This window comes from Drosophila willistoni (genome assembly GCF_018902025.1).
Source record: "Drosophila willistoni isolate 14030-0811.24 chromosome XL unlocalized genomic scaffold, UCI_dwil_1.1 Seg141, whole genome shotgun sequence".
NCBI lineage: Eukaryota > Metazoa > Arthropoda > Insecta > Diptera > Drosophilidae > Drosophila > Drosophila willistoni.
In genome coordinates, this window is record NW_025814052.1 from 10,065,737 (window position 1) to 10,086,465 (window position 20,729).

Consider the following 20,729-nt stretch of genomic DNA (forward strand, 5'->3'; position numbering starts at 1 on the left):
TACTTTGTTTTTCTTTTTTTTTTTTATTCATTTCGAGCTCCAACCAAAAATTGTCCTTTCATCTGTTTCGTTTGTTTCATTTCCTTGCCATATATCATATTACATTATATTTTTCATTTTGGTTGTTGTTGTTATTGGGGAGGGGGGGTATTTGGTTTTTAGTGAGGGGTGGGGGGGAGGATTTTGGATTGGTTTTATGGGACTTTCGTTTAAATAACTACAACGCGTACGATGACAACATTTAACACAGAAATATATTTACGAGCTAATTATATATAATAATAATATATATATGTATATATATATATATATAGGTTTCGATCTAGGCTCGAAACAATCTTTAGATCTCCCATAACCCATTCTTAAGTGCTCTGAATGCCTTTCTCATCTAGTTGCCGCCTCCAATTGTAACGGGAACGGGATCTCTACTATAAAGATCATGGCAGATTCACGATATATGAAAAATCGTTTTCGATTTTCGATCTTCTGTTGATTGCGGTTTTGGTTTTGAATTCATTTTTTTTTTTTTGTTTTTTTTTGGTTTGTTTGGGTGTTTTAAGCTTTTGAGAGAATTTCGTTTTTATGTTTTGTTTGTAATATTTTGTTGTTGTAACATTATGTTTTGTTTAATATATTTATATGTATTATTATAATTATTAAGCGAATAAAAAAACTTGATTAGTTGTTTCGGAGTTTTCTCTTTACAAATCTATACATATTTACTTTGTTTTCTTTTTTTTTTGTTTGTTTTGTTTTGTTTTTGAAAATTGTATAATATTGAATAAATGTTCGAACTGTATCGAAAATTTGTTCAACTCCCTCATAATATCTTACAAAAAAATTGATCGTTTGTTAATGTGCTTCAGTATAGCGCCTGTGTGTATAGGGGGTATATAGTCTAGTTTTCCTTTTCTTTTTTGTTTTTTGTTTTGTATATTCTCCATATACATGCATATATATGCATATATATGCATATAGGCATACATATGCATGTGTCTGTGTGTATATGTTTTAGAACTTTCGCTGACTTTTTGTATGCAGTTTTTTGTCGGGCAGTGTTTGGAATCAACTTTAGTAAATTGGCCTCGTCTAATCGTATATACTTATTAATCGTAGTCGTTTTGGCCTCTGTTCTGGATACTGATCTCTCTGGAATTTGTTGTTCGAATCGAAATTGTCTTTCTTTATCGATTTTGTAATTATATATGTAGATATATTTTTTTTGTTTTGTTTGTTAGTTACCCCTTTTCGGGGTTGGGGGGGCATGCAAGTCATTATTTTTGTTGTTTAGTGTATCTCTATGTATATAGGTTTTTTTTTTGTTTGTTTGTATATAATCTATAAGTAGATATATATATATATTTTCATATGTATACACATATATGTATATATATATGTATATTTGTTTAGTTCTCTGGTTTCAGCCGGCTCAGCCGAGAATGCTAGAAGAGTAGATTAGTGTAGTAGTTATGTGTAGTAGTAGTAGTAGTTATTAGGTAGGATTTAGATGGTAAGGACATAGGGACATTCGTATTCTGTGGGGGGAGGGGGGGGGGCGGGCAGTACTTTTGTTTGTCTCATTTATATTGCTATTCGATTCCATATACACTTAAACAGCGCAAAGTTTGAAAACGTTTTCAATACCTTCATCTTGTTCGTTTCGATTATCGTTTAGCTACTAAATATACATTTTATATAGCTAAGACTACGTATATATATGTATGTATAGATGTATATATATATATATGTCTATATACACACACACCTATATGTGTATGTGTATGTTGTGTGTGTATATGCATATGTGCCTAAGTAATTTATGTTTAATAAATGCATTTCATGTTAAGCTTAAGTTTAGATACAATTACAATAAAATCGCTTGGGTTTTTGAATCATTCCATCAAAATTATCCCCGCGCAGTCCCCAGGAGTTTGGTTCTGGAACCTAAACACCTGACGCACAACCCCAGACTCTCTGGACAGAGTCGAGCACTAAAAAGCAATTGGGCAGAGGCAAAATACAAGAAAACCCAAAAACCAAAAATCATCTTAACTTAAAAATTAATGAATATTTGTTTGTTGTTGGAAAGAGTTTTGAGTGCATTTACAAATTATATTTATGAACAAATTATTTATAATTATTGCTTTGAACTTAAAAAAAAAAAAACTCATGAAATTTTTGACTTTAAGTTTAATGAAAATTTTCCTAATTTAAACTTTTGTTTCTATGAATTCATGTATAATTAATACAAAAAATTTATTGGCAGTGAATTAGTTTTCTTTCTGTGAATTATTATTTAATTTTGAATTGTATTCAATTCATTATTCACTTGTTAATAAACATGAATACACTCATCGTCTTTCGCTCACAGCTCTCAAATTTGATTTGAGTAAAAATTAAAAAAAAAAAAATTGTATTTGCCTCTGCCTTATTCGTATTTAGTTTCTTTGTATTCATTTTTTTTTTTTTTTTTGGTTTTTTTTTTTTTTATTAATTTTTCTTTGTTCTATATAAAAAATTGACTCCCAAAAAACTTTCGAAAATAAATTGATTGGAAAAATTAAAAAACGAAGAGATAAACAAGTGCAATATATACATATATATGTATGTATATTATATGTATATAAATATGCTATAACTTTCAAACTACTAGAATAAAAAAAAGTTTCTTTTTTTTGTTTTGGTGGTTTTTCTTTTGCCTTGACGTTGTTGTTGTTGTTGTTCTCCGGGAGGATTCTGGATTCTGAATACTAAAATAATCGCTATATAATACAATATGTTTTCTTGTCCCCATAATTGTAGTGTGTCTATGGCTGTGTGTATCTCTCGGATTTTTCATTCAGTTTTCTTTGCCTTCTTATCTAAAAATGTGCGAAACGTTTCGATCGCTTCTCGTTTTTTTTTTTGGGTTTTTCGTAAAAATGTCCTATTATCAAAAAGAATAACCGACTATATAGTAGATATATATATATAAGTCCAATATCTAAATATGCCTGTCTTTTCTTTGTGTGTGTGTGTGTGTTTGTTTTGTTTGTCGTATAGTGTAAATGTCGCATTATAGATATATATTTAATAGTATATATATATACAAAAGTCCAATAGTTGGGTTTTCGTTTTTTTTTTGTTTTCGGCTCCATCTCGCGAGACTTTTGGTTTCTAGGATGCATTTAGGAAAGGATTTCGATTTCGGTTTCGGTTTTCCCGTCTATGCGAATCAAATTAAGGAACACAATAATCGCCGCCACCCATTTGAGGCGGGGTTAGAAAGACAAAAGAGAGTGTTTGAGAGATAGAGATAGAGAGAGCAAAATAAAAGAAGCATATTTATAAATTCCTATGACTGAGTGGAAGACTTTACGTCAAAAGTCTCCGTTAAAACGCAAAAGACCCGATGACCACTTGGTTTTTGGTGGTTTTTGTTTTTGCTTTGTGTGTTGGCCTGGCCCTGACCCTAGGGTCATCATCAACATTATTATTATTATAATTATTCTTAGCAGCAGCTTACAACTCCGTGACAGCGTAGTTGCTTTCATCGGTTATCGCTGGCGGCGGTGGTGGCAAATCATCGTCATCCACATCGTTGGTGGTGCCACCACCTGCGCTACCGCCGCCTGTTCCAGCGACAGCTCCGCCACCATTGTGCAGGGCAAGACCGTTGCCGGCTTTGCCATTCGCCGCCGCTGGGACACGTGCCTTGGGCGGCGTTTGCTGGGTTTGCTGGGTCGCCTCAAGCGGCGGTGGTGGCAGAGATGTGTCCTCACCATTGGTGCCCCCATCCCCGCTGCCATTGTCGTGCATTTGCGTGGCCTGTGGTGCCTGTGGTGGTGGTGGCGACGTTGGCGTACCAATGCGGGGCGGTGGTATGGCTTTCATTTGTGGCGGCAGCTTCATGGGTGGTCGCTGTAGCGTTCTAAAAATGAACGAGACAAAGATGCACGGAGATGATAACCAAAAGGATAGAATATGTGTGAGAGGGGTTGTGAGCCCTCCTTACTTGGAATAGTTTTGATGGTGAGCCTGTTGCTGCTGTTGATAAATCGATTCGACTTTGGGCTGTTCGGCATCTTTGGGTATCTCCGGCAATGGACAATTCAGTATCGAAGGCTTATACTTGGGATCAAATTTGCCACCCTGACGCAGTGTGGAGCACTTATAGATCTGCTTGTCCCGATCATATATAGACGTATCCATGGTGGTGCTAATGGGAACCACATCCGATTCGGGTTGTGGATGATGCTGCTGCTGCTGCTGTTGCTGCTGGGGATGTTGCTGTGGGGATTTCAATTGATGCAGCTGCTGTTGCTGTTGCGACGGTGGCGGCGGCTGTTGGGGATGCTGATGCTGCTGTTGGAGCTGCTGCTGCTGTTGCTGATGGTGGGGATTGGGAGGCGGCTGCTGCACATGATGAGCGGGTATTTGAGGTCCGCCCTGGCTATTCTGTCGCCTCATTGTGGCCAAATTGGATACATATATGGAGCCCTGGCTGACAGCCACCAGTGGCTGATAGATTGAATGTGGATTACCATTCGCTGCCAACTGGGGAGCTAAATGTGCCGGTATCTGCTGATATATCTGACTCTGGCCGGGCGGCAAATGGTGCTGGGCATGATGGGCGGCCGCAGCTGCTGCTGCTGTCGTATAGGTGCCATACTGGGCCTGAGCTTGAGCCTGCTGCTGATGATAGATGGCATGCTGATGCTGCACTGCAGCGGCAACTGCGGCAGCTGAATGCGTATGCGGATGCTGATGGGGATGCGCATGCGGATGACTGTGAGGATGATGACAATATATGGGCTGTGGCTGCTGTGGTCCTCCCATTTGCTGTTGCTGCAATTGTTGCTGTGCCTGCTGTTGCTGCTGCTGCTGTTGGGCCTGTGTCGTGGGCGGTAGATTGGCGGCGACGGCGGCTGCTGCTGCTGCGGGTGGCGACGATTTTCAGTAAAAGTCATTGGCTTCCAATGTTTTGCATTGTTTGCTTAGGGTTGCATATTTACCATTATTGGGACCTATAAAATGGGCAAACACATACACACAGTTCAATTAGCGAGGCGGAGAGATGGAAGAGGAATGCGGAGACGGATGTGGCGGATGTGGTATGAGGATTGCATATACAACAGGATGTGGCAGATCGGATGTATGGCAAATGACATGGAATAAAAATCATGTTATCAGTAAAAGAGTATACTACAAAAATCAATATAAAAATAAGTAAAATATATTCAAAAATCTGTTCAAAACTACTCGAGTCTATAATTATATTCATTTCTTATATAAGAATGACCTAATATCCGATTTGATATATTAAACTACAACGTTACGGTTCGAGAGATGTGAAATTCAGGAAAATTTGCCCTATAAAGTATGCAATATGCAGTCGAATTCAAAGAAATGTTGGTGAAAAATGATTTTCTCTACAAACATCACATATAGAAAGTTTCTCAGCTAAAGAATTTGCTATTTTTGTGGAAATTATTACATACTTTAGTGGGCAAATTACGCAATTTCTCTCTTTTGTTTAGTTGAACGATTGAAAAACCCAAATACAAATTTAACTCAAAAGAAAATGTCAAGTTTTTACTGATGGAGCGACATTTGAAAGTAGTTTTTAAAAATATATTCCAACTTACCGGACATGTGGGTGGGGCTGTGATTATGCGATGGCAGTCGACCCAGAGTATGGGTGCCCATGGCTCGCATATTCTGCTGGATGTGTGCGTGGGCCATCATCTCGTGCTGCTGACGTTTGCTTGGATGCTGGAGCGTATGCGATCCACTGATTACGGGCGGACTAAAATGCCTATGAAAGGGGGGAAGACACGGAAGCAAACAAAAAAAAGGGAAAAAACAAACAAAAAACAAACCCAAAAACAAAGAAAAATTGTCCAAAAAGACATGAGAGAGAGAGAAAGAGAGGGAGAGAAAGAGAGTGGGAGAAACAGAGAAAAAGAAAACGAGAAAGCGAGAAGAAGAAAAAGAGAAGAGAATGGAGGCGGGAATACATGGGCTCCGGTTTGTATACAACAACTACCAGATAGGATTTTTGTTACGAACACAAAACGAAAAACAAAACCAAAAAATCCAAAACAAAACAGAAAAACGAAATAAACCACATACCCATTATGATTCCGGGGTAATGTCCTGGCGGCATTCATCATCTGTTGATGATTTTGCGGTGCCGGATGTGATATATACGATGGCTCATCCACCTGAGCATAATCATTCCGTTTGCGTATATAGATCCATGTATGCGAATCCACCCATACCATTATGGTCAATAGAATGGCAGCTATAAAGCTGGCAATTAGCATCAGTACCAATCCCAAGAGTCCACCCTCGCAGAGTCCACGGGCAGCGGCTAGAAAATTGTGATGCACTGCCTTGCAATCCACCAGAGCCGTCAATTGGGTGAGCAATCGTTCGCTGCTATTCAAATCGGCATTCACTGCTCCCAATTTCGGTTGCAATCCCGATGACTTGAACAGAACCAAAGAGATTTTCATTACGGTCGCCATGGCACTACGGGCATTGTTCAATGAATTCTGTGATTCCCTCAGGCGTTGGGTAAACGGATTCGTGTGGCCCGGTTCGCATTGTGTATAGTGCAATAGGACGTTTGTGGGCAAATCTCTCGGTGCAGTGGATACTAGAAAATCAGCTGGACTGATGCACAAATCTCCGACAGCCACCGACGATGAGAGATAGAGGCCAGACATAAGCCACGAACCGGTTACGGCCAATAGACCACAAACGCTAAATAGTATTAAAGCGCAGCGTGAATGTCGTGCCACGCCCACTAGGAGAACAGCACACAAAACCAGAAGTAATGCCAGAGTAGCCACCGTGCCGGGCCAGCGTATCAATTCCCACTGATCACCACGCTATGGAAACGGAAAAGCGGAAAATAATATTAGGTAAATGTTTTCGTCCAGTCAATTTACTCTTGCACTAACCGTGAGAAAATGTGTCATCGATATACCCATCAATGGACGCCGGATATCGCTTGCCGCATTGGTTGCTAGTGTCACATTGCCCTGAACAATGTTTAGGGATACAAATAGTTTCGATAGGGCCGTTTGATTCGATACAGGTTGATCAAATATATCCGCCAATTCCACCAATTGAGGGCGAATCCGATTCGTTAGGGTATTCTCAAGGATGTGCGTTTGATTTCGTATTGTAGTCACCAGATTGTCCACCTTACGGCCCGCTGTGAGTACCTCCAGCAATCCATTATGCAGATCATCGTTACCGTATAAGCCCAAACCGATTGCCGCACAGCACATAACGGTAACAATGGAGAGGGCCACCTTTAGGCTGGTGATGGAGTGCGCAGGTCGTGGTTTACGGTCACAACATCGGGTCATTAGATAGAAAAGTAATCCCAGCAATGATACAATTAACAAAGCGGCCGGTACAGATCCCAAGATGCCCAGACTCTGTTAAGAAGGACGAGAAGGATACATAAAATAGCCAATCATCATTAGTGTTTGCAATGAGCCCTAAATCAAAATGGTATACAACATTTTATCAGGTCAAATTCAAAATCAGTGACCTAAATTAAATTTGAATTGATTACTTTTGGTTTTCACTTAACAAATTTGCTATTTGCAATCCTAAGGGATTGGTTTAGCTTAACTTACCTCCAGATAGATTTCATCATTTGGCCGAAATGTACTGTTGATCTTATGGAACGTGATGTTGTAGTGGGGCAAGGCATGGAGTAGCTTGGCTATCACCGGCACCTTGTATTGATCCGTAAACTCGTGATAGTCACCCATACTTCTTGCCGGTTGAACTCCTCCTGATTATGTGCCAAAAGTAGTTCTCCTTTTAAGTAAAGTGCTGCGTGCTCCCTTTTTTCTTTTTTAGCTTCTTCTTTCCTTAGGATTTCCCTTTGATTGTGGGTTTTTCTTCTACTAGTTTTGTTTTGTGTTTTTATTCTTTTGGCTTTTGGTGGGGTCGGTGATGGGGATAATTCTAAAAGGCTACGTGCCTTTCTGGGGAGGGCAGAGTATAGAGTTGCCTAACCTCTTGACACCGAATCCAAATTGTCGTGCACTATAAGTAACGGTAACGGTAACGGTAACGTAACGGGGTGGATGTGGGTGTGAGAGCAAAGAGAAGAAGAAAAAGAAGGAAAGATGTTCAAGTATATGTAGTAGTAGTCGTAGTAGTAGTAAAAGTGGAAGGAGAAACATAATGAAAGCACAAGTGTGAATATCTGATCATATGCATGTGTGTGTTTGAGCGCGTGTGTGTGTGTGTGTATCTAATGGTTTCCTGTGTATGTATTGCCACTTATTGCAGAGTTTTTGAAATATTATTAAGGGTTTAGAAACAATCTTGTCGAATCTGCAATCTATGTGCCATATTCTAAACATCCTTAATGAATGTGGGACGCCCCACAGAGTTTCTACATACACACACACACACACACACACTTGAACGTTTATATGTATGTATGCTTGGGGGGCATAGCCCTAATTAAGAATTTTACATTATTTTCTCGATTTTTGCACACTTTGTTTCACAACAAAATAGAAATAAAACGATAGGCAAACCAAATAATTTGACAAAAATCAAATAAACTATAAATTAATTATACAAATTTGATTAAACGGCAATGTTTTTAGGATTGGCTTTACAATGAATTTCGGTTTGTTGTTCTTTGTTGTCGGCGTTTTTTTTTTGGCGGTTTGTCGGTTGTCTTTTTGTTTAAGTTTTTGCCACTTCTTTTGTTAGCTTTTTAAGTTTTCTTTTTTGTCGTTTTACATTCAACATTGCATTATTTTTTCCCCTCCTTCCTTTGAAGAGAGCAACGCTTTTTAGTCCCGATAGTTTTTTTTTGCTTTTTTTTTTTTGTTAGCCTTATTTAACAGTGCTGTTAGTTGTTAACAGCAAGGACTATATTCAAAGAATTTTCACTTGGCACAATTACACTAAATTGATCATCAATTTTTGTTCTTATTGTTTGGTTAAGCTTATAAAGTCTTATGTTTGGCATTACAACAAAAAAAAAAAACCGTTTATTGGAGTCCTGTTGGACTTTTCTCTTGGTTACCCACAAAGGACGAACATACAGATGGGCGATTTTTACGTTTCTGTGTATATGTATGTATGTATGTATGTGATTTCTCACATAAATATTTTTATGTAACGGTAAACTCTCGTAAACTCAGAAGAGAGCGCATCCAGTTAACTCGCTGTCGCTCTCGCTCTCTCTATTCCTCTCTTTCGCTCTCTGACTGTGCGCCCTCGTATTTTGCTACCCCGCCCACACTGCAATTTACAGTTTACTTTTTGTCAATTCTATGCAATTTCATCAACAACAACAACAACAACATTAACCGAATTGGCTACAAAATGTAGACTTCACAATATTAAATTAAAAACAACACAAAAACTTCATAAACACTTTCATTTTATTCTCCCTTTATCATCAACTCATAGTTTATGTCGTATTTTGATTTTAGTTCGCATTGAAACAGGAAGGGAAAAAACGAAAGGCACACAAAAAACAATGGGGATTACAAAAACCCGAAGCAAGACACAAAACACTCCCCTTTTGCAGTCCAAAAATGGGTACACAATTTTCATACACACAACAAACAAAGCTCTCGGGGTTTATTGCTACCGCAAAACGTAATTTTGAAATTCTTACTTTTGTGTGTTTTGCACTTTCAATCTGCGTTCTTAGTTGTTGTCGTTTTTTGTTTTGTGTTTTTTTTTTGTTTTTTTTTTTTCGAGATAACCTTTGGCATTACATGTCGCAGCAATAGTTATTATTAATCAGTTTGCGGTATTATGTTCTTTATGTATATATTTTGATGTTTGTCTTTTTTTCCTTCTTTTTTTTTTTTGCCTAACAAGGATATACAACACAAAGCAGGACCTTCACATTCCGAAGACTAAGCAAAGTATGAAAATTTTTTTGGTCGTTCAATTTTGGTCACACCCTCTAGATCAAGGCTGCCAAACGGTGGATTTACAGACACTCGCGATGGGCCACTGACGATTCCTGTTTCAGTTATTGTCAGGACATGCGCAATATACACCTCAATAAGTGGAAATAAAATTGAATATCTGTTTCAAAACTTACTTGCGCGGCCAATTTAAATGTCAACGACGACTAATGACTACAACTTTTATGGTATTTTATAGCCTTTGTATCAAAAATAAATTAAACTGCAAAAAGCAGTCAGGACAGTAAATTATCGAAGGACTGCAGCAAAAGCTGCCAGGGCTGACGAAACGATTTAATAGCTCTTGCAGTTTTAGTTAACGTTGGAGTTTTTTGTAGAACCCCATAATGCTCACTTGAAAGTGTCAGTGAATTATCATATTTACTGTTTAAGCATTTAGATTATTATTTAATAGCTAATTGCTTTCTTAAACAAAGTATTTAAAATAGTACACAAGAAAATTTTCAGATAAGTGTGTTGGCTTTGCACTGGCTGTTAGTTTTTTTTTCTTTTTTGTAAAACACCAAAACGGTCGAATTTCAAATATTAACAATATATCGATTGTTTTTCTTATCGAATTAAAATTTCTATCGATTCTTGTGCAAGCCCTGCGCAGCACTAGTTGGCAGTGTTGCCAAATGTAGCAACGAAACCAGATTTAGCTGCTGGATTTAGATTTAGTTTTTTTTTAGCTACTGCCACCAATAAGCCCAGCAAAATTATAGTTAATTTTCAATTAATTAATGTAAAATGAGTGTCCTGCCGTTTGTGCGCGGTATTGACTTTACCAAAAATGATTTTAGCGTAAGTAGCAATTGGAATTGAATGCTGCTGCAGCAGCCGCTGTTGTTTTTTATTCTTTTGTTTTTTTTTTTTTGTGTGTTTTTTTTGGGTCATGACGGAATCATTTGTCATCAACAAATAAAAGATAAATAATGGTAAATTGACTTTAAATTATGATTTATTTTTGCAGAAAACATTCCCTAGCTCCATGCGCCAAATGCTACGGGTGCAATGGCTCAATTTGGATCGCACCCAATTGCAAGAAGTGCCCGAGGAGCTGGGCCAATTGCAGAAACTGGAGCATTTGTCCCTCAATCACAATCAGCTGGAAAAGATCTTTGGCGAGCTGACAGAACTGACATGCCTACGCTCTTTGGACCTGAGGCACAATCAATTAAAGAATAGCGGCATACCGCCGGAGCTGTTCTATCTGGAGGAACTGACCACATTGGATTTGTCGCACAACAAGCTTAAGGAAGTGCCCGAGGGCCTGGAGAGAGCCAAGAATCTGATTGTTTTGAATTTGAGCAACAATCAATTGGAGGCCATACCGACAGCTCTATTTATCCATTTAACCGATCTATTGTTCCTGGATCTATCGCACAATCGTCTGGAAACATTGCCGCCGCAGACACGCCGTTTGGTTAACTTAAAGACGCTTGACCTATCGCACAATCCTTTAGAGCTCTTCCAGCTGAGGCAATTGCCTTCGCTGCAGAGTCTAGAGGTTCTCAATATGAGTGGCACTCAGCGAACTCTATTGAATTTCCCCACCAGCTTGGATAGCTTGGCGAATCTTTGTGAACTGGATTTGTCGCACAATTCGCTGCCCAAACTACCGGATTGTGTATACCAAGTGGCTACATTGGTGCGCCTCAACCTGAGTGACAACGAGATTAATGAACTTAGCTCCAGCATGGAATTTTGGCAGCGTCTAGAGTCCTTGAATCTGTCAAGGAATCAATTGATCACTCTGCCGGCAGCTCTCTGCAAGTTGTCCAAACTGCGGCGTCTCTTTGTCAACGATAACAAGCTCAATTTCGAGGGCATACCATCGGGAATTGGTAAACTGGGCTCGTTGGAGGTATTTTCGGCATCAAATAATCTTTTGGAAATGGTTCCAGAGGGTTTGTGCCGTTGTGGCAGCCTCAAGTCGTTGAATTTGAGTTCAAATCGTCTGATAACATTGCCGGATGCCATACATTTGCTCGAGGGATTGGATCAATTGGATTTGCGAAACAATCCCGAATTGATAATGCCCCCCAAACCGAGTGAGGCCAGCAAGGCGACCAGCTTGGAGTTCTATAACATTGACTTCAGTCTTCAGACGCAGCTTCGCTTGGCCGGGGCGGCTGTGCCCAATTCCATAATTACATCGGCGGCAGCAAGTAGTCCCAAGGATGCGACAGCTCGCAAGATACGTTTGCGACGCGGTCCACGACAAGATCAGAACGATCAGGAGGATGCCGCTAAGGTATTAAAGGGTATGAAGGACATTGCCAAGGATAAGGAAATCGATGTGGATCATCAACCGGAATCGCTGAAACCCAAACGCTGGGACGAATCCCTCGAGAAACCCCAATTGGACTATTCGAAATTCTTTGAGAAAGAAGATGGCCAACAGATCGGTCTGACCATATGGGAAATTGAGAATTTTCTGCCCAATAAGATCGAGGAATGCGTCCATGGGAAGTTCTACGAGGGCGATTGCTACATAGTCCTTAAAACCAAATACGAAGAGCTGGGCACTTTAACGTGGGAGATCTACTTCTGGATTGGCAATGAGGCGACTCTGGATAAGCGTGCCTGTGCGGCCATTCATGCTGTCAATTTGCGCAATTATTTGGGTGCCCGTTGCCGGACCATACGGGAGGAGCAGGGTGACGAATCTGAGGAATTCCTTGCCCTCTTTGATACAGAAGTGATTTACATTGAAGGTGGACGCACTGCCACCGGTTTCTATACCATCGAAGAGATGATACACATAACACGCCTCTATTTGGTTCATGCCCATGGTGCCACCATACATCTGGAGCCCGTTGCCGTCCAATTGAGCTCACTGGATCCGCGTCATGCCTTTGTCCTGGATGCCGGCACGCGTATACACATCTGGTTGGGCATTCATTCCAAGAATACCCTCAATTCCAAGGCTCGCCTTATGGCCGAGAAGATCAATAAGACGGAGCGTAAGAATAAATGTGACATCATTGTGGAGCGGCAGCAGGAGGAGACCGATGACTTCTGGCAGGCAATGGATGTCACTGTGGAGGAGGGCAAAGAGTATAGCCCCGAGGAGCATGTGCCACAGGACTATACACCCATCCAGCCGCGCCTCTATCAAGTGCAATTGGGCATGGGCTATCTGGAACTGCCCCAAGTGGAGCTGCCCGATCAGAAACTTTGCCACACATTGCTAAATAGCAAGCATGTCTATGTCCTGGATTGCCAAACGGATCTCTTTGTCTGGTTTGGCAAAAAATCGACACGTCTGGTGCGTGCCGCAGCCGTCAAGCTGAGTCGGGAGCTCTTCAATATGATCGAACGACCGGATTGTGCTCTGGTTATGCGTGTACCGGAGGGCAATGAAATGCAAATCTTTCGCACAAAATTCGCCGGCTGGGATGAGGTTATGGCTGTCGATTTCACACGCACGGCCAAATCGGTGGCCAAGACGGGCGCCAATTTGACCCAGTGGGCCAAAAAACAGGAGACCCGCACAGATCTGGCTGCCTTGTTTATGCCCCGCCAATCGGCAATGCCATTAGCCGAGGCCGAGCAGCTTGAAGAGGAATGGAATTACGACTTGGAGATGATGGAGGCCTTTGTTCTAGAGAATAAGAAATTTGTCCGTTTGCCGGAAGAGGAATTGGGTCACTTCTATACGGGTGAATGCTATGTATTTCTCTGCCGCTATTGTATACCCATTGAGGAGCCTGAACCCGATGCCGATGCCAATGATTCAGCCAACGATCAGTTAGATAGCAGTAATCGTTCATCCGCATCGAATGCCGCCAATCCGCCCGAAGATGAGATACAGTGTGTTGTCTACTTCTGGCAGGGACGCAATGCCGGCAACATGGGCTGGCTGACATTTACCTTTACGTTGCAAAAGAAATTCAAGGCCATGTTTGGCGAGGAACTGGAAGTGATGCGCATCTTTCAACAGCAGGAGAATCTTAAATTTATGTCCCATTTCAAACGCAAATTCATCATTCATACAGGTAAACGTAAGGATAAGGCATTAACTGCCGATGGCAAGGCCTCGGTAGAGTTTTATCATTTACGTTCGAACGGTGGTGCCCTGACCACACGACTCATACAAATTCAGCCGGATGCAGTGCATCTTAACTCCGCGTTCTGGTAAGTTTTGTTGTTGATATCAATCGATCTGTGTCTTTAAATTCCTAATCATTGCTTGCAGTTATATACTCCATGTGCCATTTGAAACGGAGGATGAATCGCAATCGGGCATCGTATATGTCTGGCTGGGCAGCAAGGCCTGCAACGAGGAGGCCAAATTGGTTCAGGAAATAGCCGAGCAAATGTTCAATAGTCCCTGGGTGAGCCTGCAGGTAAGTTCATCTCATTTAAGATGGGAATCTATACATTAGGTTTTTTTTTCCTCTTCCTGCTAGATTCTCAACGAAGGAGATGAGCCGGAGAATTTCTTTTGGGTCGCATTGGGGGGACGCAAGAATTATGACAAGGATGCGGAATATATGAATTACACGCGTCTCTTCCGTTGCTCGAATGAGCGTGGCTATTATACTGTGGCCGAGAAATGCACCGATTTCTGTCAAGATGATTTGGCCGATGATGATATCATGATATTGGATAACGGTGAACATGTCTTCCTTTGGATGGGGCCGCGCTGCAGCGAGGTGGAGGTGAAATTGGCCTACAAATCCGCCCAGGTGTATATCCAACACATGCGCATTAAGCAGCCGGAGCGGCCGCGTAAACTCTTCCTAACCATGAAGAATAAGGAATCGCGTCGATTTACCAAATGCTTCCATGGTTGGAGTGCATTTAAGGTATACATCTAAGCCAAGGAGGGGCAGCAATAGCAGGAGGAGCACGAGGAGAAGCCCAATGACATGACATGACAATTTTACTTACAAAATCAATTCATACACACACACACATAAACACACACACAAAATATTGCCCTCTCCCCTTTTTGGAAAGTGTTTTTTTTTAATTATTTATACGATTAACTCTTAATTAATGTAGGGATTTTTATTATGTTTTTTTCGCCTCGCCCCCCTTCCCGCAGAAGCCCTTAACTAATTTAACTAACTGCAAAGTATTCACTTTTATTTTATATATATATACATATATCAAAATGCTGAGCTAAAGAGGATTAACTCCCTTTCCTTTTACAATATTTTGTGCTAGTCCTTTTTAACAATGTTAACCAATTTGAAGAATGCTGCATATGTACATACATACATATAAATAAATAAAAATTATATATACCAATATGTGTTTAATCGAAACATTTATAAAAAAAAAAAAAGACAAGAAAAAAAAATAGTTGTAAGAAACTAACTGTATCTATTATTTACATAAACATTGCAATACTTTGACATAAAAATAAATTTGAAAAAATTAAATATATTATCATTTTTCAATTTTTGTCCAATGTTCAAGTAACGGTCAATTTGCCATTTTAAAATTGTCAGGGTTGCCAGATGTTAAATACTGCAAATAGCGGCGGATAATTGCGCGTAGTCTGGTCACCTTATTAACCGCAAAGTCTGGTCACTTGCTTATCCGAACGCTTGCATTTTTTGCAGGAAAAAACTCAAAAGAAACAACAAACGACGCTTTATTTGTTTCCTGCATTTGCAAATTTTTGAATGAAAATTGTACGGCCGGAATTTTGGAAGAACTAGTAGACGGATTACAAGGCCATTAGCTGACCTGTTTCAAGCTGGGTCTACGATTTCGGAGGCCAAAACTGCTTTGCAAGGATTACAGAGCGGCGGGCGAATAGGAAAAAGAGATGGAGTTGTTCGACCAAGTAAGAGCGGCACCGCCGCCAGACCGGATTAGGGACACCAAGCCGGTAGTTCAGACCGAAAATGGCAGCGATGACGGGATAGCCGAAGACGATGATGACACTCTGAAGGATATTTCAATGCCATCGCCCGTGGCTGTAACACCTTCACCAGATTTCACATTGCACAACAAAAAAGCGAATGGTAAGCGGGTAAAATCTTTGTCTTATATTATCCACTTCATTTATCCTTTTATTGCTGGGAGTAGCCGAAACGATTGAAGAAGTGAAACTGTCTGGCAGTGCTAAGCGCAAATTTTCCAATGACGACGGAAAGGAGAAAGACGAGTCTGGAGTAAAACCAACAACGGACATGGACACAAAAGAAATAAATGATGAGCCAGAAGCCCAGACAGACATCCAGCTGGATGGGGATAATCAACTGCAACAGCAGCAGCAGCTGCAGCTACTTTCACCACCCAAAACAAAAGCCGAACAGAAAATGTTTATTGATCACGATCATCACCAACCAGAGGCAACCGTATCGATTCCAACTACCTCCGTTTCCGCCATAAGACCTTGCCATGTGCGCGTCAAAAGATTGACACAAAAGGAGATTTCCTTGCATACGGCTGGAAGTCGTCGCGGTAGTCAGCGAAAGCGAGTCCGAAAAAGCGATCAGTCGGCGGCTTCTACTGATCCTGACACTGATTCGCCATCGCCCGGCAAGAAGGCAAAGCTGAGTAACAAAATTCACATTAAAGTACCCTGGCTACAAAATGGCGCCAAGCAACGTAATCTACAGAAATTGGCTCGTGAGCATACTCCGCCACCGAGTAAACTTAATAGAAAGGCCAAAGGGAAGAACAGCCCAAGCGGGGCGAAAAATCGTCCAATGGTTAGCGCGGGATTGATCAAACGTTATGGTGCACGATACTTTGGCTGTGTGGTGAAGGTAAAACGTACACCGATGCCCCCCTGGCCCGTCCATGATGTCAGCTTCTCATTGAATAACAGCAATGCCAGCTCTAAGCGGCGCTCGAAAAAACTAAATCTTTCGGTTTCGTTCAGCGAGGCCGTCGAGATATTTGGTAGCAGTGAAACCGGGACGCGACGTTCCACTCTGGGATCAGGACGATCGCCGCGCAAAGGTTGTGTAACGGTGCCCACACGTTTGCAGCGTGTCGATGCCACTGGCAATATATTGGAGGACATTGCTCTAACCTCGAATGCCATGTTGTTTGGCCCCAGTCCGGCCAAGCGAGGACGTCGATCGGGTGGCGCCATCGAGGAGAGTGTCAAAGCCACATGCAATGGCGATGGCTCGTTATCAAGGAAACTCAAGAGGTCTTCACAGCGGGTGCCAGTCGCTGGTTTAGCGAGTTTACGTCTCGAGGATACGAGCAAGGCAGCTGATGAAGATGATAATGGCGCGGATGATGATGAGTATATAGGTAAGTAACATACATTAACCAAACTGAGCTAATGATTGAATGGTGTACGGGTTATGTAACACTTTGTTATTATAACCCTTAGTATAATAGCCACTTGGGAGAATTACAATGCATTCTCCAATGATTTAGCTTAGCTAGAACATGAATTTATAACTAGATACTAGATAACCATTTCGATTTTATGTATATCCTAACATCAATTTGAATTTTACAGTGCCGAATGAGTTGCCGGGCATACATCGAGCTGGGACACCCATTGCCACGCCCATTAAAAGGAAAATTACCGTCACAACTACAACCATAAGCGACGACGATGACAATGACGATGACGATAACAATGAAGAAGAAGAAAAAGAAGCAGGAGAATCACTTGACACGAAAGAATCAAAGAGAATGGAGGACGAAAAGGAACCGGAGAAAGCGCAGGAAAACACAGAAAAAGAGAAACCCGAAAAGGAGTTAATAAAAGAAATAAATGAGAACGATACGCTAAAAGATGATGAGCAGATAAAGAGAGAGCTAGAAGAGCTAATAAAGGAGCAAAAGCAAACCAAGAAAGAACAAGACGAAAAAAAAGAGCTAACTGAAGAGCAGTCAGAAGATACGAAAGATAAGGAAATCTTGCACTCATCTTCGTCTTCAGAAAAGGAGGAGACAACAAATATAATAACTGAAACAGAAACGGAAAATATCACAGAGAAAGAAAATGAAACCTTAAAGGATGCTGCAGATATTAAGGAATCCAAGGAAACAAGTCAAATGGAATTAAGAGTGGAAGAAGAAGAAACCTTAGCGGACGAAGGCGAGAACAATATGGAGCCCTTGTTGGTCAGTCAAACGGATATCTCCACAAACCAAGAAACTGATGATAATGACAAACAAGATGAACCAAAAGAAGACAAAGAGCCACAAGCAGCCGAAGACGAAGACGTTGAAAAGAAAATAAAAATTGATAAAACATTGAAATCATCACCGTTGCTAGGCATCACCACCAGCACGATCAGCGTTAGCAAAACCGAAGATCCCGAGGATATATTGGAAATTGCCACATCTCTTGACGATGTCCGGGATCTGCATACGCCTCTGTCCCCAAATAGTCGGTGTAGCACACCACAAGATGACAAGAAAATAGTCGAACAGCAGTTGCCTATACGTTCGCGTCTCGATTCGGGTGATTCGGAATCGAGTTTTAAATCGGCGACCGAAGCAACTGATGCCACAAACATAGATAATCCTGCAACTAATAACGAAACTACTACAACAACAATAACAACAACAACAGAAGCAGCTGAAGCTGCCAAATCTCCTGCCAGCACCACCACCACCACAACCACAACCACAATAACCACAATCCCCACCATAAAAGGTGAATCGCTAAGTGGTGACACAGATAGTATATCTACAACACCATTTCCAGCAATTGGTGAAATTCCCAGTCTGAATGATGAGGTCCTTGAAGAGTTGGCAGGTAATTGAAGAAAATATAAATCTATAATCTCAATATTGTTACAGATTTCAGGGGCCTACGATCTAAGAGCGTGTCAGTTCAGAAACCAATTTCCGAGATATAATAGAACTTGAACCTTTTCATTTCAGAGCCCGATTTTCAGTTGAATAACAGCCGACACACAATTTCAACGGGCACTTTGGATGACATAATGACTGCGTTGGAGTCTTAGATTGTCCCAAGTACTATAAATTAAACTCTAACTACAACTCATCACAGACACACACGCACACCCACACCCACACCCAGCGACACACACACACACACACACAAAGTTATTTACACACAGTTTGTGAATAGCTTTTGACGCTGAGGCATTGGAAAAGGTAAAACTTGCAAAATGTTTGACGTTGTTGCCGCATTTTCGCTTCTTTTCATTTCAACAATCTTTTCTTAATCATTTTTGTTTTTGTTTAAGGTTTTGCATTATTTTTGCATGATTTCTCCATTCAACATTTTGCGATTGGTTTTGGTTTTATGCATGTTTTCCTCTCTTTTTCACTCATTCTGCGCTCACACTTTCTCTCACTCTAACCCTCTCTCTCTCTTTCTCATTCATTTATTATATATATATATTATATAGAACTATAGATATCCGAGGATTATCTTGAGTTTCCATTTGACACTTATTTAGTTATTGTTTTTATTACAGAATTGCTGCAACTTTTCCTGAATGAACTCCTTGGATCAGACACCTTAAAATGAACAGAAGAAAAAACCCCCCGCAAGGACACTGACAAAATATGAATATTTAATTTTTTTTTTATTTTAATTTATTAAGATCATATTTTAAACAAGAAGACATCGGATTTAAATGTTTATTTTTTTTTTTAATATTTTTTTTCCTTTGTTTAAGTTTTGTTTTTGTTTTAGGTCAAGCGAGTCTTAAAGATCGATCAACTATTAGAATTTCCGACTATTTAGTCGGCTCACTGAACAGACATATAAGCCTATGTAAAAGGTTTATAGAATCTATATATTTTTTTTTTGTTTTCATCAACGATACGTAAATGAATAAGTTCATATATATATATATATATATATACGTATATATTGATATGTATATACATGGTTTATATAAAAAAAAGTATCGAAAAGTCTTTTATGCTTCAGTTTAAAATGTGGAAAAGAATGAAAAAAAAAAATGATTGATTTTAAATCTTTATTTATAAAGACTTGTGTTTTGACAAATCCCACATCTTGAGCTGATATTGTTTCTGGTTTTTTAAATTGTCAACAACATTTTTTAAAGTCTTCGCTCAAACGACATGTCAGTGTGTGTGTGCGTGTGTGTGTGTGTGTGTCAATGCTCAGGGGTTGTACTTTAAAAGATTTATAAAAATGTTTCTTTTCCGATACTATTTATGAAAAAAACCCTGTGTATATATACATATATATATATATATATATATATGGATGTTATGTTTTAGTTAAAATTAATCAGAGAGAAAACAAAAACAAAAAAATACCTACAACAAATTTTTTGCGGCATGAAATGTTTCGACTATACATACATACATATATTTGATGTCGTAAATTAATGATTAATTTAATTCAATGTATTAATAATTGAACAATTGTAATATTGATGCAAATTGTAAAATGAACAACAAACAAACAGAATGAACAAAAAAAACAACAAACAAATGAAAAGCAAACTAACTAAAAGCAATTGATTTTCTTTTTGGGATATAAATTGTAAAACTATATGAAACGAAACAAGATATAGATCAGATACATATATACAATAGATGCGGGCCATAACTATATACCGCTAAAAACGATGAAAACTAAGAACAAAGACAAAAGAGAGAGAGAGAGAGAAGAGAGCACAATACAGCAGCAGTCGAAATAAAGAGAGTGAAACAAAATGTTAGTATTTTCGTTTTGACGGTCTTAAATATATTTCGTACTTCGTATCGAGTTCGACCTGTCTATGTGAATTGACCATTTTGAGCTGAATCATTGATAAATTAGGTAAAGCTGTACAAAACTCGTTTTATATCAATCAAAAATTACAA

At 39.9% G+C, this 20,729-nt stretch overlaps 3 protein-coding genes across 5 annotated transcripts; 2 read left to right on the top strand and 1 right to left on the bottom strand.

The window, feature by feature from the left end:
- Positions 1-2,610: 2,610 nt before the first annotated feature.
- LOC6641287 (protein tweety) lies at positions 2,611-10,221 on the bottom strand. 3 transcript variants are annotated; one of them, XM_023175258.2, is made up of 8 exons: positions 10,100-10,221; positions 7,641-8,058; positions 6,951-7,436; positions 6,115-6,878; positions 5,628-5,797; positions 4,995-5,006; positions 3,995-4,916; positions 2,611-3,910 (listed from the first exon to the last, which is right to left on the bottom strand). In XM_023175258.2, the coding sequence occupies exons 2-8, from the start codon at positions 7,776-7,778 to the stop codon at positions 3,502-3,504; spliced, it is 2,901 nt and encodes a 966-aa protein (XP_023031026.1). In that variant the 5' UTR covers positions 7,779-8,058; positions 10,100-10,221; the 3' UTR covers positions 2,611-3,501. The 3 variants fall into 3 exon arrangements, with proteins under 3 accessions (XP_023031026.1, XP_023031025.1, XP_023031024.1); XM_023175257.2 differs by lacking the exon at positions 10,100-10,221 and adding an exon at positions 9,662-9,721; XM_023175256.2 differs by lacking the exon at positions 10,100-10,221 and having other exon boundaries at positions 7,641-8,435.
- Positions 10,222-10,584: 363 nt separating this feature from the next.
- On the top strand, positions 10,585-15,223 carry LOC6641448 (protein flightless-1). The gene is made up of 4 exons (XM_002063988.4): positions 10,585-10,766; positions 10,936-14,105; positions 14,167-14,317; positions 14,381-15,223. The coding sequence occupies exons 1-4, from the start codon at positions 10,713-10,715 to the stop codon at positions 14,789-14,791; spliced, it is 3,786 nt and encodes a 1,261-aa protein (XP_002064024.1). The 5' UTR covers positions 10,585-10,712; the 3' UTR covers positions 14,792-15,223.
- Positions 15,224-15,509: 286 nt separating this feature from the next.
- On the top strand, positions 15,510-19,523 carry LOC6641449 (serine-rich adhesin for platelets). Its single transcript, XM_023175189.2, has 5 exons — positions 15,510-15,952; positions 16,017-17,201; positions 17,416-18,669; positions 18,798-19,034; positions 19,361-19,523. Exons 1-4 carry the CDS (start codon positions 15,754-15,756, stop codon positions 18,878-18,880), a joined length of 2,721 nt encoding a protein of 906 aa, XP_023030957.1. The 5' UTR covers positions 15,510-15,753; the 3' UTR covers positions 18,881-19,034; positions 19,361-19,523.
- Positions 19,524-20,729: the final 1,206 nt, after the last annotated feature.